This window comes from Orycteropus afer, unplaced genomic scaffold (assembly GCF_000298275.1).
Source record: "Orycteropus afer afer isolate SDZICR_OR568_19922 unplaced genomic scaffold, OryAfe1.0 scaffold00208, whole genome shotgun sequence".
Lineage (NCBI taxonomy): Eukaryota > Metazoa > Chordata > Mammalia > Tubulidentata > Orycteropodidae > Orycteropus > Orycteropus afer.
Window position 1 is genome coordinate 2,316,059 of NW_006921795.1, and position 23,980 is coordinate 2,340,038.

At 40.7% G+C, this 23,980-nt stretch overlaps 1 protein-coding gene across 1 annotated transcript in view; it reads right to left on the reverse strand.

Annotated features, from left to right (window-relative positions):
• Positions 1–23,980, reverse strand: part of SLC24A3 (solute carrier family 24 member 3) — a 949,388-nt gene that overhangs the window by 154,791 nt on the left and 770,617 nt on the right. Inside the window, exon 8 of the mRNA XM_007948201.2 lies at positions 9,642–9,667. Coding sequence (XP_007946392.2) covers positions 9,642–9,667 — 26 coding nt within the window. The remainder of the gene's footprint in view (positions 1–9,641; positions 9,668–23,980) is intronic.

Sequence of the window (23,980 nt, forward strand, 5' to 3'; positions counted from 1 at the left end):
ATACATATTTTTTAATTGTGATAAGTATATATATAACAAAAATATTTGCCTTTTCTGTATTTTTCACATATACAGTTAAATGACACTAATGATGTTCATTGTGTTGTGCAACCAACCATCACCATACTGTTTCTAAATTCTTATTTTAGTAGTGTCCAGCTAAGAGAAATAAGGAACTTGTTTTCTGTGTTCCCTTTTGCTGTAGAATTAAACGAGCTATTTGAAAGAATAATTTTATTTCCGGGAAAGGGTCCTGGATGAGGAAATTCCAAGTTGTGCTTATCCTTCCTATTCTATTTTCAGATTTCATGTAGAAAAATTTATCCTAGGGAAATACTTTGTCAAATGTAAAAAGGATGCATATACAAGGTTTTTTTTTTTTCTTTTTTTAATAAAAGTGAAGAACTGCAAGCAAGCAAGATGGTTATAAAATGGGGGACTGGAAAGTGAATGATGATATGTATGTGTCTATCACAGAAAGTGTTCATGTTGTACTGTTGAGAGAATCAACCAAGGTTTCTAACCTTCTCCAATGTCTGCTGTATTCCTTGGTTTCTCTCACAGCATACCTTCTCAAAGAGTCATGTGTCATTTCTGGCCTCCTATCCACTTGGCAGGCTTCTCTAGTCTAATTTCTCTACCCATCAATTCCCCAAAACAACACACTTGCCAAGGTAACCAGTGACCTTCACCTATACAACCCCAGGGATGGTTCTCTGTCAACTGGTTCAATTTCTTGGTAGCATCTGAGAGTTGGTCACCTGTCCTCCTTCATGAACACTCTCTTCTCTTGGCTTCCTAGCAGCCACACTCTCCTGGATCTAACTTCTCTCTCTCCATTCCCTTTACCTCTTTTACTTTCTCAGTTCAACCTCCAAATAATGACCTTTCTTCTCTCTTTTTTTTAAATCTACATTTTTCCCTAGGTGATTTTATCCAGGTCTACCCACCAGGCGCTCCTCAGAAGGAAGATGGGGCAATCTACTTCCATAGTGATACTGCCTCAGAAACCCAAGGAGGGGTCGCTATGAGTCAAGTCCAACTCCACAGCACATAACAAGAACAACATAGCTATTATTACCAAGTACATGATAATGACTCCCAATTTATACATCTACTCCACACCTCTCCCTGAGCTCCAGATTCATGTGCCCAATTGTCTCTTGGCATGTCCACCTGGAAGTCTAAATGCAAGTCAAACAGAATTCTTGATTCCTACTGCCTTGTTTCATTTTCTCCCAGGCTTCACCATTTATCCCCCACCCAGTAAGTCTCAACTCCAGAAATCAACATGCAGCCCTCCTTTTCTCTCACCCCCACCTCCATCAGGACTCTATATCCAAAATACTTTCTTATTCTGTCTGCTCCACCCTCCCTAGAGACTACTGCTACCTTCCTTCACCACTTGAGTTACATACAGCCTCTGAACTGGACCTCACAATGCTACTGGCATGTCATTTCTCTGTTCAGACTCTGCAACTGCTTTTCAACATACTTGAGAAAAATAAAACAAAATGTTCCCCCGTTCTTGCAAACGATGGTCCTTTTCCCTCCTCCTCCTCATCTTGTGCCATCCTTTCATCCTGTTTGGCTCCAGCCATACTGGCATCTTTTTCTTTGTACATCTCAAGCTCTTCCCCTTTCCTCAAAGCTTCTGCATTTACTATTCCCTCTGCCATTCAGGAATGCTTTTCCCCTTACTTTGGGCTGACTTCTTTTATCTTGAAAATATAAGCTTAAGTATCACCTCCTCCCAGAAGCCTTCCCTGTCTACTACCCCTCCACTTATGATCACATGGCCCTATCCATGTCCTTTAAACAGTTTGTAATTATCCTGTATATTTATCGATTACTTATTTATTATCTAACACCTATTTCCATCAGTCATTTGACACAGCTCCTTACACTTGCTACCTGCCCAAATTATCCTGCTTCTCATTTCTAGAGCCTTAAAACTACTCAGCCGACCTTCCCCATGTAGACAACCTTGCTAACCAGTCCCTCTGTTGTCCTCATTTTCCCTGCACATAGCAGCCCTTAGCCAACCTCAAGCATCCTTCACAAAGACCTTCCTCTCATTGGCCTCTGCATTCTAGTTCAGTTTCTTTCCCCATCCGTGGAGTGACACTTCTTTCAAACATCAGTCTTCGGTTGCAAAAGACCTCCAACCAACCTAAGCATGGTTCTCATCTCATCAAACCCATGTATGTGCAGTGTAAACTTAATGCAGAAAAGTGAGGTTTTAGTCATAGTATCCATTTTGAAAGAAGAGATATATTGATTTGGAAACTTAAATTATTATTCAGTTTAAAAACTATGTTCATTTCCTGTTATTTGAGGAACACATTTTACAGCAGTTTTAATAGAAATGATTTGTAATTTATGAATTATTATTTCCACAGTCAGAAATAATTCATAATTTATTATAAGTTATGAATTATAAGCTGTTAAAAAAGAAAAAAAAATTACAAGCCATCATCTGAAGGGATGTTACATTATTGCTTAGATGCATATTAATAGGTGCTGTGAGAAGTGACCAGAAAATGTATAAACTTCAACAAATATTACAGTTAGGTTAGGTTCAGCACTTTCTAAACAGGTATATTTATATTCTTTCTAATTCTTTTAGACCTTTTTTTCCCACTTCTCCCCTCAAAGTAAGCCCTTTCATTACAATATTCAGATTAGGTTCTCTTCTACCAGGTTCTTGAGATGCCTGTGAGTTGAGAACTTCCTGCTTTTGTTGAAATTTCAAGCTCACTTTGTTGATGCCAGACTCGGGCTCACCCTAGACCTCCTCCATGTGGAACTTACAGGTTCTCTGAGGCCTCTGCCACCCCATCTGGTGTTCCCTCTGCTTTTCTGCCCGATAAATATTTGATCATCAAGCTTTGGCTAATGCTTTTCAGTGAAGCCTTCCCTCCCAACACCTCCCAACCAGCTGGAGTACCTCCCTATCATCTCCCAGAGCTGTTTCTGTTATTACATGTCTACCAGCTAACTCCCCTCAAGCCTGCAGGTCATGTTGAGTTTTGGTTTTATACCTTATTCAGTAGCAGAGCCTGACATACAGGAGGTCCTTAGGAAATTCTTGACAAATTAGACAGCATGCATCTAGACCACTGAGGTTACCCAAGCTATTCTGCCTTTTTCCTGGTATTTCCCCTTAGAAGTGGGCATTTTCTCCATTTTCACTGACCTCCCCTCCACCCCCCCGCTTCTCTCCTCCAAGGACTCAGGCTTGTGCTATACTCTGGGTTTGTTCTGCCCTTCCCTTAAAATTTCATTCTGAACCTTCCCATGGTTCCCTTGCCTAAGAGTCTTCTTTACAGTATTGGAGAACTACTCACTGTTCCTGCCTGGAGGACAAGACATAATATGTGGTTTTGTTCTTTAACACAGTCTATAAAGACAGTTCCTAGGCAGTGTCCACAGGGTCTCTTTTCTCTTCCAAAATCACAACTGGAGACTCAAGAATCTTGACATGAAGACATCTTGGACCCTTTGGTTTCCTAATCAGGCTTCCAGAGTCACTGAAGACACATCCAACATCCTCATATTATGTGGAAGTACGTAACTGAAAAGCACCTCTGGTGGTGTAGTGCCTAAGGCGTTTGACTGCCAACCAGAAGGCTGGTGGTTCAAACCCACCAGCCACTACATGGAAGGAAGATTGGTCAATCTACTTCTGTAGAGATATCACTTCAGAAACCCAAGGAGGGGTCACTATGAGTCAAAATCGACTTGACAGCAATGAGTTTGGTTTGGTTTTGGATATTCCATTGCATCTTGCCTGCTAATAGAAGCCCACTATGTTGTGGCAGTAGGTAGAGATCATCCCTTGGGCTCACCCCCTGGTCTAGGGGATAAATAATGTGATAGTGTTGCACCATCCTCAGAATTGTTGCTATGCTTGATCCCATTGTTACAGCCACTGTGTCAATCCATCTGGTCTTTAGGATCTTTAGGTCTATTTTTTGATGAACATTCACTTTACCAAGCATAATATCTTTCTCCAAGGACTGGTCCCTCCTGACAACATGACCAAAGTACAGTAGGTGAAGTTTCACCATCTTTGCTGCTAAGGAGCATTCTGGCTATACAGATTTGCTTGTTCTTCTGGTAGTCCATGATATATTCAATATTCTTTGCTGAGACCATAATTCAAAGGTATCAGTGCTTTCTTGGCCTTCCTTACTCATTGTCCAGCTTTCACATGCATATGAGACTACTGAAAATAACCATGGCTTGGGTCAGGTGCACCTTAGTCTTCAAAGTGATATCTTTACTCTTCATCACTTGAAAGACATCTTTGGCAGCAGATCTGCCCAATATAAGATGTTGTTTGATTTCTTGACTTAATTAATGTTTCCATGGGCATTAATTGTGCATCCTGGTAAAATGAAATCCTTGATGACTTGAATCTTTTCTCTGTTAATCATGCTGTTGCTTATTAGTCCAGTTGTAAGAATTTTTTCTTTATGTTGAGGTATAATCAATACTGAAGGCTGTAGTCTTTGATCTTCATCAATAAGTGCTTCAAGTTCTCTTCGCTTTCAGCAAGGAAGTTTGTCATCTGCATATTGCACGTTATTAATGAATCTTTCTCCAATCCTGATGCCATGTTCTTCTTCATAAATCCAACTTTTTGGGTTATGCTCAGCATAATAAGATTGAAAAAGTATGAAGAAAGTTTGTATCCAACCCTGATGCACACTCTTCTGATTTTAAACCATGCAGTATTGCTTATTTTGTTTGAACCAATGCCTCTTGGTCTGTGTACAAGTTCCTCATGTACAATTAAGTGTTCTGGAATTCCTATTCTCTTCAATGTTACATAATTTATTATGACCCACAGAGTCAAATGTCTTTGCATAGTCAATAAAATACAGGTAAATATCTTTCTGGTATTAATTCTTTGGTTCCAGCCAAGATCCATATGACATTAACAGTGATAGCCCTTGTTCCACATCCTCTTCTGAATCGAGCTTGAATTCCTGGCAACTCCCTGTCTGTGCACCGCTGCAAACATTTTTGAATTATTTTTAGCAAAATTATACTTGCATGTGATATTAATGATAATTTACTAATGATAATTTACACATTATGCTGATCACTATTCTTTGGAATGGGCACATATATGGCTCTCTTCCATTCAGGTGGCCAGGCACCTGTTTTTCAATTCTTTTGGTATAGGCAATGATCGTTTCCAGCATTGCATCTGTTTGTTGGAACATTTCAATTGTTATTCTGTCATCAGTTGCTGGAGCCTTATTTTTTGCCAGTGCCTTCATTTCACTTTGGACTTCTTCCTTCTGTACTATTGGTTCTTGATGGTATCTCCTGGAATGGTTGAATGTTGATGAATTCTTTTGGTACAGTGACTCTGTGTATTCCTCCCATCTTCTTTTATTGCTTACTGTGTTGTTCAATATTTTGCCCATAGAATCTTTCAATATTATATCTAGAAGTTTTAATTTTTTCCTCAGTTCTTTCAGCTTGAGAAATGCCAAGTGTGTTCTTCCCTTTGGTTTTCTAACTCCAGGCCTTTGCTCATTTCATTATAATACTTTCCTTTGTATTCTTGAGCCACCCTTTGAAGTCTTCTGTTCAGCTCTTTTACTTAATAATTTCTTCCATTTGCTTTAGCTACTCTATGTTAAAAAGTGTCAGAGTCTCTTCTGACATTCATTTTGGACTTATTTCTCTTCCCTGTCTTTTTAATGATCTTTTGCTTTCTTCAGGTATGATGTTTTTGATGTCATTCCACAACTTGTCTGGTCTTCAGTCATTCATGATCAGCGCACCAAATCTGTTCTTGAGATGGTCTCTGAATTCAAGTGGGGTATAATCAAGGTCATATTTTGTCTCTCATGGACTTGTTTAAATTTTCTTCAGCTTCATCTTGAACTTGCATATGAGAAATTGACAGTCTCCCCCACAGTTAGCCCTGGCCTTCTCCATGATATTCAGCTTCTCCATCACCTGTTTTTGCAGATGTAGTCTATTTGATTCCTCCATATTCCATCTGGTGATGTCCATGTGTATAATCACCATTTTTGTTGTTGAATACAGGTATTTGCAATGAATAAGTCATTGGTTTTGCAAAATTCTATCATGTGATTTCCAGCATTGTCTCTATCATCGAGGCCATATTTTCCAACTACCAATCCTTCTTCATTTCCACCTTTTGCATTCCAATCACCAGTAATTATCAATGCATCTAGATTACATATTTGATCAATTTCAAACTGCAGAAGTTGGTAAAAATCTTCAATTTCTTCATCTTTTGCTTTAGTGGTTGGTGCATAAATTTGAATAATAGTCATTTTAACTCATCTTCCTTCTATGCATGTGGTTATTACCCTATCGTTGACAGTACTGTATTTCATGGTAGGATCTTGAAATGTTTATGTTTTTTGTTTTTGATGATGAATGTGATGCCATTCCTCTTCAATTTTTGTTATAATAGACTATAGGACTGTCTGATTCAAAATGGCCAAAACCATTTCAGCTCACTAATGCCCAGGATGGGAGCTCTGGCAGCATAGTGCCTAAGGCACCTGACTGCTAATCAGAAGGCTGGCGGTTCAAACCCACCAGCCACTCCTCAGAAGGAAGACGGGGCAATCTACTTCCATAGTGATACTGCCTCGGAAACCCAAGGAGGGGTCACTATGAGTCGGTTACGACTTGACGGTACACAACAACAAAAACAACAACAATGCCCAGGATATTGATCTTTACGTGTTCAGTTTCATTTTTGACACCTTCCAATTTTCCTAGATTCATATTTCATACATTCCATGTTCTGATCATTAATAGAAGATTCCAGATGTTTCTTCTCAAGTTATGCCACATCAGCTAATGAAATTCCCAAAAGCTTTACTCCATCCACGTCATTAGGGTCAACTCTAGTTTGAGGCAGCAGCCCTTCCCCAATTGTATTTTGAGTTTCTTTCAACCTGAGGGGCTCATCTTCTGGCACTGTATCAGATAATGCTCTACTGCTATTCATGAGATATTCAGTAGCCAGTTTTTTCAGAATTAGACCTCCATGTCCTTCTTCCTAGTCTGTTTTAGTCTAGAAGCTCCACTGAAACCTGTTTACCATGGATGATCCTGCTGGTATTTGAAATACCAATGACATAGATTCTAGCATCACAACAAGACCTAAGCCACCATGGTCTAATAAAATGACAGATGAGTGATGGGCTGAGATACTACTGTTCTTTAGTTGCTGATCAAAGAATTTGGTTTTAAAAAGGTAAATTAGGTAAATTTATGTGAGACAAACCTTCTCAACAAAGTATGTGCTTGTGATTGGCTGGGTAAGAAGGTAGGAGATGTGAACAGTGAAAAATATCTTAAACTTTAATATACCTTGCATCCATCAAGCTAGGAGTTGAAAGTCCTGAAAATTCCAAAGAAGTTACAAGCCAGTGCCACAGACTTTCATTTCTCAGCCTCACTTGTGTGAAAACTCTTCTCCATCAGCTGACCATATAATGACAGTAATTACATAACAGCTGGCACTTGGAATGATGCTGTTCTAGTGCCATGAACTGCCTCTGCTCTTCTCCCAATTCTGGTTTTTCCCTCAAAGTTATCACTGTGCTTCATGCTTAATATATGACTCAGGTCACAACAAAAACTTCAAAGAATATGGAACTCATTTATGCATGGACCCCAGGCCCCTCCCTATAGCTTGTTGCACAGGAGCCCTGGTGTGTAGCAGGCCTGGGCTCTGCTATCAGTTATCACACAGAATATAGAACTTTTGGCATAGGCTTAGGGCTCAGCCCCAGGGCTGAATCACCTAATATCATAGGATGTTTGGCCTCTGTAATGAAGGGGAAATAGACTTTCCCTTTCTTGCCCCCATGACATCTGAAATATCCTACAAGATACTTTGAGTGTAAGGACTGAAACAGGCTTATCATGAAGTCTTTTTATCCAGCAATGCCAGGGAGTTGGTAGAAAAGAAAGCCCCCTTCAAGATCGACAAATAAATCACTCCTGGGTGTTCTTTCTTGGTGTTTCTCTGCACAAAAGCAGCAGAAAAATTTCTGAGACCAACTGTGACCATAACTTATTTAGTTGCCTCCTCATCTCTCTTCTTCGACAGAATATAGAGATAGTTGGTAAAAGTTTTTAATTCCCTGGAGTAGAACATAAAATTTATCATCAATACTACAATAGGTTTGCCACTGCCCCAAATTCTGAAAATCACAGAGAAGCACCTGGATGGTGCAAATGGTTACAATGTTTAGTTACTAGTTGAAAATGATGGAGGTTCAAGTCTACTCAGTGGTGCCTCAGAAGAAAGACCTGGTGATCTACTGAAAAATTAGCCATTGAAAATACTATAGAGCACAGATCTACTCTGACACATGTAGTGTTGCCGTGAGTCAGAATTAACTTCATGACAACTGGTTGTACTGATCCTTGTTGTTGTTATGTGCTGTTGAGTCAGACCCGACTCATAGCAACCCTTCATTGGGTTTCTGAGGCAGTATCACTATGGAAGTAGATTGCCTCATCTTCCTTCCAAGGAGTGGCTGGTGGGTTTGAATCGCCAGCCTTCTGGTTAGCAGTCAAGTGCCTTAGGCACTAAGCTACCAGAGTTCCTGTACTGGTCCTTAGGCTACTTCAATGAAGTCAGCACTGTGTTAAAAGGGAAGCATGTGGACTCTCTGCCTCTTCCAGCATATTCTTAGCTTTTAATTATACCATTCTTGTCCACCTTCAGTGCCACACCTATCCCTGGGGTCAACCAAAAAAAAAAGGGAGCTTTGGTGGCATAGTGCCTAAGGCATTTGACTGCTAACCAGAAGGCTGGTGGTTCAAACCCACCAGCTACTCCTTGGAAGGACAGTTGGGAAATCCACTTCCATAGAGACACTGCCTCGAAAACCCAAGGAGGGGTCACTATGAGTTGGATCCCACTCAACATCGAGAATCCCTGGTGTATTCTCTCATAGTCCCTATTTCTAAAGACCAGATACTTGAAACAACATAATGAGATCGCAGCATGCACTCCATTTCTCTTTCCATTCTTAACATGTTTCACTTGCTCAGAACCCATCTCAAAAATGGAGATTTAGATAGTTGGCCCAAATGCCAATGTCTTCTCATTTATTTAGTTTGGGTAAAAATTTTAAATAAAAAGATCACTGATTTTTCAGAGTTCTAAGATCTTCTTTAATGCCATACAGAACTTTAATGGGTTAAAAGTTACTGAAGTGACTCTGGTTCCCTAAGATATACCCGAGATTTGGAATATGGAGACATGGTTTGGGCACAATTTGAAATATTAGTCAAATCTTAAAAATGGCCTAAGAAATGGCTTGACTGTAGCAAAGCACAGCTCAGTCATGATGTCTAACCTGGATGAAAAGACACCTGGATATTAGGATCCCACATGGAACATGTGCCCCTACCATTCTAACCCAAGTGAAAAGGTCTTTACTCTGAAAGCTAATTTAATCTCCTTGTTGAGGTGGACAGATGGTTCTCAAAAAGTTCTACTTGTCCCAAATGAATTTTCCTTTGCTCTCCTAAACTCTGACTTGGGTCTTCAATACTTTGGCTCTGTAACATAACAAGGGGAAATTAGAAGCAAGGAGAGAAGTACTTACCAGGAAACTTGTTCATCATAAATGAACTGTGGGAAAAAAAAGATAGATTAGACATACACATAGACAAACACATGCACACTTATGTTCATATCCTCACAAACATACAACATGCTTTAAGATGGCAAGTTGTTCACCTGTGTTGCTAGTATGGTGGTAGCAGGGCTTCATTAGTCTGGAATAAAATGCATTTGTGGGTAAACTCCCCCCTTTACATGTTTAGTCTTTGACTAGAGTCAGTGGGAGAGTCTTAGGAATATCGGGAAGGGAAAAAGCAAACGTAATTCCATCCTTCGTCAGTTTCCATCCAACAGCAGAGTGACAAGGAAGTGCTATTAGCTTGCCTTGTGAAGCAAGATGTATTACAGAATTTTACATACAGGAAAGGATCTGGAAGCACTATGGCCTTTCCAAACACTGCCACATATGTGACACCTGTGAGATTTCTGCATAGCTCTGTGCACTACATAGCGCCTTCATAGTTCTTACTCAAGGAGTAATGTGCTCAAAGTTCAATGTGCTCAAAAGTTTCCTTTTTTGAGCACAAAGTTCAATGTGCTCAAAAGTTTCCTTTCAACTAACCATTTTTTATTTCCTTAACAGAATTTATTTTCAACCAGAAACGTTACATCACACACAGAAGTAGAAAATCAGCACAAATTGCCATGCACAGGAGGTAACTGCGAAAACCAAATGCAACAGAAGCAAAATTGTTTGAAAATCCTAGCTGCACACTTTGGCCTCTGTAGCTCTGCACCACAGTTCTGGCCTCTTTTTTAAGAAGGAGATTAGCACTAGTCACAGCTGGCAAAAGACACACAAGCACCAAACTGAGGTTTCCTTCTCATCAATTAGGATTGAAAGCAAATACACAACAGGATTTCTCATTAATACCAGAAGGATGTTTACCTGTCTTTTATTGACTATGCAAAGGCGTTTGTGTGATCGTAACAAATTATGGATAACATTGTGAAGAATGGGAATTCAAGAACACTTCATTGTGGTCATGAGGAACTTGTACATAGATCAAGAGATAGTCATTCAAACACAACAAGGGAGTATTTCATTATTTAAAACAGGAAAAGTGTTTGTCAGGGTTGTATCCTTTCGCCATACTTATTCAATCTATGCTGAGCAAATAATCTGGGAAGCTGGACTATATGAAGAAGAAAATGACATCAGGATTGGAGGAAGACTCATTAACAACCTGTGATATGCAGAGGATGTAACCTTGCTTGTTGAAAGTAAAGACGACTTACTAATAAAGATCAAACACTACAGCCTTCAGTATGGATTATACCTCAACATAAAGAAAACAAATCTCAACTGGACTAGTAAGCAACATCACAATGAACAGAGACAAGACTGAAGTTGTCAAGGATTTCATTTTACTGGGATCCACAATCAATGCCCATGGAAGCAGCAGTCAAAAAATCAGACAAAAAGACCTCTCTAAAGTGTTAGAAAGCAAAGATGTCACTTTAGGGACTAAGGTGCACCTGAACCAAGCCATAGTATTTTCAGTCACCATATATGAATGCAAAAGCTGGGTAACGAATGAGGAAGACCAAAGAATTGATGCATTTGAATGGTGGTGTTGTGAAGAATGCTAAATATACTATGGAACTCTGGTAGTGTAGTGCCTAAGGCAGTTGACTGCTAACCAGAAGGCTGGTGGTTCAAATCCACCAGCCACTCCTCAGAAGGGAGATGGGGCAATCTGAGTAGTAGAGATACTACTTCAGAAACCCAAGGAGGGGTCGCTATGAGTTGGGTCCAACTTGATGGCACATAACAACAACTAGAAGAACAAACAAATCTGTCTTGGAGGAAGTACAGCTGGAATGCTCCTTAGAAGTGAGAATGGCCAGACTTTGTCTCTCATACTTTTATCATGTTGTCAAAAGGGACTAGTCCCTGGAGGAATTTATCAGGCTAGGTAAAACAGAAACTCAAACTCACTGCCATCGAGTTGTTTTTCCTACTCATAGCGACCCCTCCTTGAGTTTCCAAGGTGGTATCTCTATGGAAATAGATTGCCCAATCTTCCTTCCGAGGAGTGGCTGGTGGGTTTGAACTGCTAGCCCTCTGGATAGCAGTCAAGTGCCTTAGGCACCATGCCACCAGAGCTCCCAGGTAAAATAGAAGGTCAGCAAAAAAGGGGAAGACCCTCAACGAGATGGACTCACACAGCAGCTGCAATAATGGGCTCAAGCATGGCAATGATTCTGAGGATGGTACAGGACCAGGCAGTGCTTTTTTCTGTTGCACATAGGGTGGTTATGAGTCAAAACTGATTTGAAGGCACCTAACAATAATCATCCATACACCATCTAAAATAATTTTTCTGGGGAAAACTGATGTAACCAAACCCTTTGATGCATATAGGGAAAGGAAGTCGCAGAGAAGATGAATAATTTTTCTGAGGTTGTTCTGTATGTTGCAGATTGATCTAGACTCAGGCCCCAGTTCCCAACTTAATGGTGTCTTTCATGACACCATTTACCTGTCCAGATGGTGCACTGCTCAAACTCAATAGGAACACCTATACTTCATTCCCCAGCCACTCCTCGGAAGGAAGGCTGGGCAATCCTACTTCCGTAGTGATACTGCCTCGGAAACCCAAGGAGGGGTCGCTATGAGTCGGGGCCGACTCTACAGCACATAACAACAACAACAACAACAACAACATACTTCATTCCAGTAGGAAGAGGAGGGCATGATTCACAGTTCTCTTTCCACACTCATGAATTATAGCTGCTTTGTGTATGAGCATCTCTGTAAGCCAATTCCCTCTGAAAGCGGTGACTCTCTGGAGACTTTTAGGCAGATGCTCATAGGACAACCTGGGTGTAAAGGGTTATTACAGCACGTGGAGAGGCAGAGTCTGCTAATGCTGTGGCCATCACCTCAGTCCCCAGTGAGTGGCATGGTATCATCTGTGTAGAGATGAAGAAAGAGCCTCAAAGAACAGCAAGGAAGCCTGGCTCACAAGGCAATTATGGGCAATGTTCCCCAGCTATCTTGAAGATCCAAGGGAGAGGATGAGGAAAAAGAAACCATGCTTCTTTATCACTTGTTGTCTAGTAAGTCTTTGAAAGAAACCTTGGTTTCATCATATGTTACTTTTGTCTTTCTTATTAGATTCAACACTTGCATGAAAATGTCAAACAAGAAGGGAAACCAAATTCACTGCCATTGAGTCAATTCTGACTCAGTGACCCCCATTAAGTCTACAAGTCTGTAAACCTTTACAGAAGCAGACTGCTTTATCTTTTTTTCCACGGAGCAGCTGGTGGGTTTGAACCACTGACCTTTTGGTTAGTAGCCAAATGCCTTAACCGCTATACTTCCAGAGCTCTTTAGAAGAAGGGAAAAAGAATTACAAAACAAAAAAAAGAAAAAGGCCTAGATTGGATGGTATGAATCCACTCCCTGAACTCCTAGCTCTTTGTGCATAATCACTAACCAAAAAACCAAAGCAAGCTCACTGCCGTCAAGTCAATTCAACCCATAGCAACCCCTCCTTGGGTTTCCGAGGTGGTATCACTATGGACGGAAGGAAGGTTGGGCAATCTACTTCTGTAATGATACCACCTCGGAAACCCAAGGAAGGGTCGCTATGAGTCGGGTCTGACTTGACGGCACACATCAACAACAACAATCACTGTGGAAGCAGTTTACCAATCTTCCTTTTGAGGAGCGGCTGGTGGGTTTGAACCGCAGCTTTCTGGCTAGTAGTCAAATGCCTTAGGCATTACACCACCAGAAACTGTCCAGATCATGGAACAGACCACATTATTTAAGATGGAAAACATTTTCTATTAATCGAAATTAATTCAATAATAGTCTTTGGCATTGAGCTGGAACAATCAATTCACAGCCACTTGAGCGAGCACAAGAGCAAAAGAGTTTATTAGAGCAAGTCAATTTGATTTTCTCTGATCAGAGGAGGCAGGCCAGAATACTGAATACAGAATATTGTATTAAAGCATCTTTACTTGTCATTGGGTGCTGCTGAGTTGATTCTGCCCCAGAGTTTTCTTAGCTGTAATCTCTACAGAAGCCAACTGCCAGGTCTTTCTCCTACAGAGCCACTGAGTGGGTTTGAACTTCCAGCCTTTCAGTTAGCAGTCAAGTGTTTACCTGTTGAGCAACCAGAGCTCCTTAAAGCAGCTTTTTGGAAGCCTTTATTCTGTATAAGAAGCTCTGTGCTGCTGTGGTTAAAGCATTGGGCAGCTAGCTAAAAGGTCAATGGTTCAAACCCACCAGTGCTCCACAGGAGAAACAGGTGGCAGTCTCCTTCTGAGGATTTACAGCCTTGGAAACCCTATTGGGAAGTTCTACTGTCTTATAGGATTGATATAAGTCAGTATTGACATGATGGCAGTGAGTCTTTGATGGCACTGCAGACAAGTAGGGAAGGCACAGCCCCTACAAGGAAGGCACTTGAAGCTCAGTTCACCCTGGGAGAAAGCACCCAGTTTGTGCACTTGAGGAACCAGTTCTGGGACCAATACAATTTTAACTATTGATTATTTCAATGATCACATCAATGGAAAAAAATTGACAATGGGCTTAAGTGTACAAAAGACTGAAATGTAAGGACAGAATTTAGAAAAGAGAGCACAAGACAGCAGAAAAAGAGTGGGAAAATTATGATGAGGGCATATAAACTAAGAGTGGGCAAACTGAGTGGGCAAAAAATGAGACTGGACAAGATAAGCAATTAAGGACAAAGCACCATGAACCCAAACTCAAGAGGTGAAATGGCTAGGAGGATTTTGTTCAGGTAGGTGGACTGGCAAGTAGGAATATAGGTGATCACTCCACAAGGGCTAAAAAACTAGAGATCTAGAAACATCCAAATAATATTTGGAGTCTTCTTTTTTCTCCCTCTGACTGGCATGAAGATGCCCCTATTATTGACCACTCAGGACAAAGGACTTCATAGAAGGAGGCCTCCACACAGCCAGGAGGCCTCAGCTACCTGGTGGTGAATGAGGAAACAGGTTTTTTATTTGCTTGTTTTTAAATTTTATTGTGATGATAAAAATTGAGTATGAGGATATATATGAGCATGTTATGAACACTAAGATGTGCCTGACCCAAGCCATGATATTTTCAGTCACCTCATATGCAGGTAGTGAAAAATACTGAAAATACCACGGACTGCTAAAAGAACTAAAAAATATGTCCTGGAAGAAGTGCAGCTGGAATGCTCCTTGGAAGCGAGAATGGCCAGACTTCGTCTCGCCTACTTTGGTCATGTTGTTAGAAGGGACCATTCCCTGGAGAAGGATGTCATGCTTGGTAAAGTGGAGGGTCAATGAGAAAGGGGCCCTCAACAAGATGGACTGACACAGTGGCTGCGATGATGGGCTCAAGTGTAGCAAGGATCATGGGGCTGGCTCAGGACTGGGCAGTGTTTTTGTTGTGCTGTACACATCATTGTTAGGAGTTGGAGACGACTGAATGGCATCTAACAACAACAACATATGCAGGTGAAAGGTGAACAATGAATAAGGAAGACTGAAGAAGAGTTGATGCCTTTGAATTGTAGTATTGGCAAAGAATACTGAAAATACTATGGACTGCCAGAAGAACAAACAAATCTATCTTGGAAGAAGCAGAGCTGGAATGCTCCTTGGAAACAAGAATGGACAGACTTAGTCTTACCTACTTTGGTCATGTTGTCAGAAGGGACAATTCAGTGGAGAAGGATGCCATTCTTGATAAAATAGAGGGGGTCAGTTAAGAAGGGAAAGACCCTCAATGACATAGGTTGACACAGTGGCTACAATGATGCATCCAAGTATAGCAAGGCTTATTGGATGGCCCAAGACCAGGCAGTGTTTCATTCTGTTGTACACAAGTCACTATGAGCTGATGTGATGGCACCTAACAACATATATATGTGTGTATGTGTGTGTGTTTATAAAAAGTGTTGTTTTATCCATTTTAAGTATACAAGCTAGTGACATTGATTACACTTAACATTTTGTGCTATATCACCATTATCCATTTCAAAAAATTTTGTTATCACCCTTAACAGAAACTCAATACCCCTTTCAGGTATTGCTGTTGCTATTGTTAGTTGTTGCCGACTCAGGCTCTGAATCGTGGTGACCTGAACTCAATAGAACAAATGCTGTCTTGTCCCACCCCATCTTCATGATAGTTGGTGGAATTGAGTGCATCTGTTATGGCTACTGTGTCAGTCCATCTCATTGAGGGTTTCTCTCATTTTTGCTGACCTTCTCCTTTATCAACACAGATGTCCTTTTCTAGAGGTTAATCTTTCCTGACAACATGTCCAAAGTAAGCAAGCTGGAGTCTCACTATCCTCACTTCTAAAGAGCATACCAGTTGGTTGTATTTCTTCTAAGATTGATTTGTATGCCCCCCCTTCCTCTCTCCCATCCACCCCTGGTAACCACTAATAAATATTGATCTCTATTTACTTGCCTATATTATATATTTCATTAAGTAGGGTCTTATAGTATTCAGCCTTTTGTGCTGACTTAATTCACTCAATGAGCAGTTTGGCTTTTATCCTACTTTAATAGGATTGTGTAGAGAAATGAAAGAATTCAGAAAAGAACAAGAAAACTGATGACAAGAACTAGAAGTCAGGTCTGTAAGAAAATATAAATGGAAACAGGTTTGTTTATTGTGAGAAAGGGGGTGACTGGGAGAGTCATTATCTACTTCCAAGAATATAGTGGTAGGATTTGGAGGTGGTATCACCTCTTAGAGGCCTAAATATGAGTATACTGGCACTCTCTTCATGGAAGGACCCTTCTGACTGATCATTAGAACCATTCTCTCTACAAATCTGAGAATGACAAGGAGAGTGTCAGTCTTGCTCTTGCAAGGATGGATTTGTTATTCCCTACAAATTTTACTGGTTGGGCAATCCTACTTCTGTAGTGATACTGCCTCGGAAACCCAAGGAGGGGTCGCTATGAGTCGGGGCCGACTCTACGGCATATAACAACAACAACAACAACAAATTTTACTGTAAAATTTAATTCTCCTAAGACAAGAGCTGCATATCCTTCTGTATTTCCATTCTCTATGAGTAAAATAAAGTAACAACTTTCCCACTTTTCTTCACAGTATTACTAATGTAGAAGAAAAATTGAAAATTTGGGGGCTCCTTTGTGTAAAACAGGAAACCGCACTCTTTCCTGAAGTGACCACTAGATGGTGCTCACGTTCAAGCCCTGACCCAAATCTAATCCTACTGCCCAGGTGGTGAAGTTGGAGTTAGGTCAGTCCAATTCCTTTTCTGCAGCAGCTCTGTTAAATCTCCTGATAGTAGGGAAGCAGCCTAGGACAGAGAGCCTCTTGAAATAGCCTCAGCCAACCCACTGCTGTCCTGTGGCAAGGTGGTGTTCTGGGGCACAGGTACAGGTAGATCTTTTATCCCATTCACATCAATATACTCAATCCTATGATATGTTACCATGTAATGATCTGTTGTGGTGGCCTTTGAAAATAGCCCAGTCCTATTCCAATTGGGTTTTTGAGAACAAGTGCAAGGTGAGCATCTCTTCTTTCTGTGCTCTGCTGGTTGTCTGGGGTCAGGCACTGTGACTGCCCAGAGACCACACACAGGTGGTGCTGATACATTGGCCCCAGGTTTGCAGAGCACAGGATGCTCTCTGATGCAGATGTAGGTCATTCAAAGCTACCCTTGGCTGCTCCCTAAGAACCCCATGTGTTTCATAGCTGAGCCAAATGTCAACAGACAGGTGTGAACTTGAAAAAAATAACTCTTTCCCTCCAGGCCTCAGAGAAACAGTTGGGTGCCATGGAAACCAGTTTTTCAGTCCTAGTGTCTAGAATTTTCCAGGCAAGATAGGCTTACAACAGGCAAGGTGAATCCCTGGATATTACAGCATCTCCAGTCCCCAAGAGAGCAGTGGGTTAAAGACGTAGGGAGAAAAATAAGCCAGGCATTGCCCAGGGATGGAGGTGTGGGAAGAGACGCTGAGCAGAGGACCTCCCTATTTAGCTGATAGGTTGGTGGCTATCTCAACACTGCCATATTAATCCCTGGGTTTGATTACTGTGAATTGTAACTGTGAAGCAGGCGCTTGCTGAATTGCTAAATCTAGAATTTCACAGCTTGTGTTATAATCACCAGCACGTTAGAATTTTAAACAGTGAAAATAATAGGAGAAAATCACACCATCACTTTCTTTCAAGAGACGTAAACCTTAAAAATCTTCCCTCCCTTGTTGTATGTTAAAAGGAAACAGCACCCACCCCTCCAGACTCTTCTCACTTGGGAGTTATTACTTGGGACTGTCTTGGAGATGTGTGCTTAGAGTCCCAACTTCCTCAGTTTGGGGGATAGAAGTTGCAGATTGCTTAGTTAAAGCCATGTGATTCCATCTGAGGTGAAGAATCAGATGGAACAGACTAGAAAGCTGGCTATTAGATACCAGTATGGCTTACACTTCACTCAAAATCTAAACTCAAACTCACTGCCGTTGAGTCGGATCCGTCTCACAGTGACCCCTCCTTGGGTTTCCGAGGCAGTATCACTACGGAAGTAGATTGCTCAACCTTCCATTGACTGGTTAGCAGTCAAATGTCTTAAGGACTATGCCATCAGGCTTACACTTTAGGTTAACCAAAATCATTGCAGCAAGCGAACAAGGGTGATAGTGGTTGGAGAATGGCAGCAATAAAGATGACCTAATGGCAAGTGTGGAAGCTCTGGTGGCATAGTGCCTAAGGCATCTGACTGCTAACTAGAAGGCTGGAGGTTCAAACTCACCAGCCACACCTTGGAAGGAAGATTGGGCAATCTACTTCCGTAGTGATACTGCCTCGGAAACCCAAGGAGGAGTCACTATGAGTTGGATCTGACTCCAGAGCAGTGAGGTTTTTTGGTTTAATGGTCAGTCTTAAGTGGAGCTGGTCAACTTATACAAATGTATAGGGAATGGAGAAACATGGATACAAGAATGAATTTAAGATTTAGAAAAGTAACAGTTTTTAAGCCAAAAGAATTATGATTGCTGTGAAGTACAAAAACAAACAAATCAGAATTTCCCAATTGTTCCCCTTGTAAAAGAAGAAAGGCTCATATATGTACATTGCATTCTCCAGCATAGCTGACCCACTTCCCTATTCAATTCAAGAAGATAATGCCAGGACTGGCCATCTAGAACGCTTGCGCCCTAGTTTACACCAGCATCATTCAGAGCAGGCCCTTACTTCTAACAATAGCAGGGACTACAGGACAGGTGGCTTTGTACGACTGAAGTTGGTTTGTTTAAGGAAATTAAAAGTTCTCTCTGACATTACCTCTATTTTCATCACATTTTCTAGCTACCATAATTACTCCCATTTTGCCAGCAGGAGAGCTGAAATGTGGATGGGGTACAATGAGCATAAGATTTCAACCTTTCTAAGTTGGAGAGAGGAGGGGTTAATGTCCAGTTAGAAATGGGTTTGAGAGGGAGGAGTGGTGAGCAGTGGGGTAGGATCAAGGAGGCTAGGTGAGAGGTGAAGGGTCAGCAAGATCTCAGAAAAAAAATCCAACATATAAAGACTTCTGAATTCATTTCAGATTTGTTATTTTAATGAAAGACTTCTAGGAGAGGGGAAGGCAAAGCTACTTCTGCCTAAAAACATAACTTTAAAATAAATCAAATAGGCAAGCATCATTAACAGGGAAATTGTGTGGTGGGTATATAGACAATTGTAAAAACTGTAACAGCAGATTTTGTTGGGGTAACTTATGGATTTTTTACTGGGGTGGTACAGCTGTGCCATCTTAAATATGCTGGGAAGCCTGAGGGATTATAGCTGCCTGGCCTTGGGCAAATCACTTACCAACTATAGCCTCAGTTTTGCCATTTATGAAATGAGACTCATGAATAGCTAGCTTGCACAGTCATGAGTATTAAACTACTAAATCTTTACAGATAGATTTAACATAATACTCAGTCCCAAACTGGGGATCAGGTCTATGTTTGTAAAAATCATGGATGCCTGTGAGAAGGTATGGTATATTTTCTATAGGACTCTCTAGAATTGCGCTGTCCAATATGGTAGCCACTAGCCATATGTAGCTATTTAAATGAAAAGTAATTAAATTAAAAATTCAGGTCTTGATTTCACCAGCCACGTTTCATGTGCTCAACAGCCTTATGTGGTGGGTGGCTACTATATTGGGCAGTGCAGATGTACAACATGTCCATCATGATAGAAGTTCTGTTGGTCAGCACCCCCAGAACAACACCATGGCAGGTGGATCAGCTGATTGGTCCCTCCTCATTCCCATGGCATCTGCTTCTTTTGGGGACATTGGAATAAACCCTGCAGAGAAAGGAAGGGAAGTGCGACTTTGGATGACCTTACTGCTGTGCCAGTTCTCAGTTGGCCCCTGAAAGCCATCCCAGACTGGCAGACCAGGTAGATCTCTGGTGCATCTGGATTGTGAACTATCACCAGAGGAGGCTTCCCTGCTGTTGATGTTCACAATCCCTGTTCTCAGAGATGAAGAGTAAAATAAAATATTCCTTTTGGGGCAGCTGTTAGACTGACGATGTAATGAATCATTTGCATTTATGCAAATTGCATAATTATATAAATTACAGTAACATTTCAGTAAGAGAAACTGTCTGCCTGCTGGAATTTGGAAAGAGTAGGATGGGGAGGCAAGAGATGCTCATGGCCACACCAGAGAGAGGGAGCAGGAAAGTCTATGATGGTTTGTGGATTATTGGGTAGGTGCATGCAAGGATGCACTCCAAAGAACCCAGGAGGTCCCCAGGACCTAAGAGGTGAAAATTCTCTTGCAGAGATTGAAGTCATTGGGCAAGCCTTATGGGCAGGGTCCAGAGCCTGATGCTTCCTTCGATTTAGGAGATGTCACTGTCACCAGGGTTAAAGGGAGTGCTTGATTGGGGTGGAGTGGGAGGACAGCGTGCAGAGACATACACTTTATGATTTTGGAATTATAACTGCTTTAAACAATAACATATTCTTAATTTCTTATGTTTGCTCCTTAAATACCTAAGGTGAATTGAGCTCACTGTCTATAAGTTCAGTTTGAAGCTCCATGGTTTCCTAACGCATCTGCTTACCTCACTCCTAACAACCTTCTACTGCAGGTTGTTAATGAGTCTTCTTCCAATCCTGATGGTATGTTCTTCTTCACAAAGTTCAGCTTCTTGGATTATTTGCTCAACATATGGATTGAATAAGCATGGTTAGAGTATGCAACCCTGATGTACACCTTTCCTGATTTTAAATCACACACTATTTCCTTGTTCTGTTTGAATGATTGACTCTTGGTCTATATAAAGCTTCCTCATGAGCAAAATTAAGTGTTCTGGAATTCCCATTCTTTGCAATGTTACCCATCATTTCTTATGATCCACACAGTCAAATGCCTTTGCATCTTTCTAGTATTCTCTGCTTTCAGCCAAAATCCGTGTGACATCAGCATTGACATCTCATGTTGCACATCCTCTTCTGAATCCAGCTTGCATTTTTGGCTGTTCCTTGTCAATCTACTGCCGCAACTGTTTTTAAATTATCTTCAGTAAAATTATACTTGCATGTCATATTAATGATATTGTTTGATAATTTTCACATTCTGTGATCTACTTGTTCTGCCAGTCTGGGATGGCTCTCAGGGGCCAACTGAGAACTAGCACAGCAATAAGGCTCATCCAAAGTAGCACACCCTGCCCTTCTCTGCAGGGTTTATTCCAATGTCCCAAAAGAAGCAGATTCCATGGGAATGAGGAGGGACCAATCAGCTGATCCACCTGCCATGGTGCTGTCCTAGAAGTGCTGACCAACAGAATTTCTCTCATGATGGACGTGTTCTACATCTGCACTGCCCAATATAGTCGCCACCCACCACATATGGCTGTTGAGCACATGAAATGTGGCTAGTGATTCTGTTGGACCATCTTTCTTTGGAATGGACACAAATATGGATCTCTTCTTGTCAGCTGGCCAGGTAGCTGTCTTCCAAATTTCTTGGCATAGATAAGTAAGCACTTCCAGTGTTGCATCAATTTGTTGAAACATCTCAATTGGTATTCTATCAATTCCTGGAACTTGGTTTTTTGCCAAAGCCTTCAGCAAAGTTTGGACTTCTTCCTTTGGTACCACTGGTTCTTGATGGTACTTACTGAAATGGTTGAATGCCAACCAATTCTTTTGGTACAGTGATTCTGTTTATTCCTTCCATCTCAGTTTGACCCTTCTTAAAAAACAAAAACAAAAACAGAAAAAAACCTCACTGCCATCGAGTTGATTCTGACTCAAAGCAAGCCCCTTTGGGTTTCTGAGGTGGTAAATCTTTAAAGAAATAGATTTTTCAGTCTTCCTTCCTCAGAGTGGCTGGTGGGTTTGAACTTCCAGCTTTGTGGTTAGCAGTCAACTGCCTTAGGCATTATGCCACCAGAGCTCCCTGATGCTTCCTGAGTCATTCAATATTTTGCCCACAGAATCTTTCAGTATTGCAACTTGAGGCTTGTACTTTTCCTTCAGTTTTTTAAGCCTGAGAATTGCCAAGTATATTCCTACCATTTGGTTTTCTAACTCAAGTTTTTTGCATATTTCTAATAATACTTTACTTTGTCTTCTTAAGTCACCCTTTGATATCTTCTGTTCAGCTCTTTTACTTAATCAATTATTCAGTTCATTTTAGCTAGTCTACGTCTGAAAGCAAGTTTCAGAGTCTCTTCTGACATTCAATTTAATCATTTTTTTCCTTTCCTGTCCTTTTAATGCCCTTTTTCTTTCTTCATGAATGATGGCCTTGATGTCATCCCACAACTCATCTGGTCTTGACCAGTAGCGTTGAATGCATCAAATCTATTCTTGAGAATAGTCTTTGAATAAATGTAGGATATACTCAAGGCCATACTTTGGCTCTCATGGACTTGTTTTAATTTTCTTCAGCTTCATCTTAAACTTGCATATGAGCAATTGATGGTCTGTTTTGCAACTGGTCCTTGGCCTTGTTCTGACTGATGACATTGAGCTTCTCCATTGTCTTTCTCCACAGATGTAGTTGATTCATGAGTATTCCATCCTGTGAGGTCCATGTGTATAGCTTCTGTTTATGTGTTTGAAAAAACGTATTTGCAATGAATAAGTCATTGATGTTTCAAAATTCTATCATGCAGTCTCTGGTATCATTTCTATCATGAAGACCACCTTCTTCCAGCTACTAACCCTTCTTTGTTTCCAACTTTTGCATTTCAATCATTAGTAATTATCAATACATCTTGATTGCATGTTGATCAATTTCAGACTACAGAAGTTTGTAAAAATCTTCAATTTCTTCATCTTTGGCATTAGTGTTTGATGCATAAATCTGAGTAACAGTCATATTAACTGGTCTTCCTTGTAAGCATATGGACATTGTTCCATATTCTTTTTGATGATGAATGTGACACCATTCCTCTTCAATTTGCCATTCCTGGGATGTCTGTTTGATTCAAAATGGCCAATATTAGTTCATTTCAGCTCACTAATGCCTAGAATATTGATCTTCATATGTTCCACTTCATTTTTGATGTTCCAGTTTTCCTAGATTCATACTTTTTCCATTGTACATTCTGATTATTAAGAAGAAACATCTGTTTCTTGTCATTTTGAGTTGTGGCACATCAGTAAATTAAGGCCCCAAAAGCTTTACCCCATTCATGTCATTAAGGTTGACTCTACTTTGAGAAGGCATCTCTTCCACAGTTTTGAGTGCCTTCCAAACAGAGGGGCTCATCCTCTGGCTCTATATCAAACTATGTTCTGCTGGTATTCATAAGGTTTTAGCAGGCCAATTTTTTCAGAAGTAGATTGCTAGGTTCTCCTTCCTAGTCTGTCTTTGCTGGAAGCTCCACTGAAACCTGTCCACCAAGGGCTATCCTGCTGGTATTTGAAATACAAGTGGCATAATTTCCAGCATCACAGCAACATGCAAGCCACCACAGTACAACAAACTGACCGACCAGTGGTGGTATTAGATTAAAGAGACAAGAAGAAAAATGACTTTGTTACTCGGACATTCGGGTATACGTAGAAAATATTTGTTACAGGAAACCTTGACAAGTAGATACAACATGTATGTACAGAAGACCACAAACAAGAACATGCAATTCATTTGGGGACACTGAGAAAATCTACTTTGCCAAGTGTTGGACTTCTGGTATAAGACTCTGTGTCACTTATGCCTATTTTAAGTCTCATATGAAAATAACACTGGGAGTTTGGCTATGATTTAATAAGAGTACATTATTGCGGTGTAGTAAATTACTTTGTGTGGCTTTTCTACCCATAAGTCTTTGTAA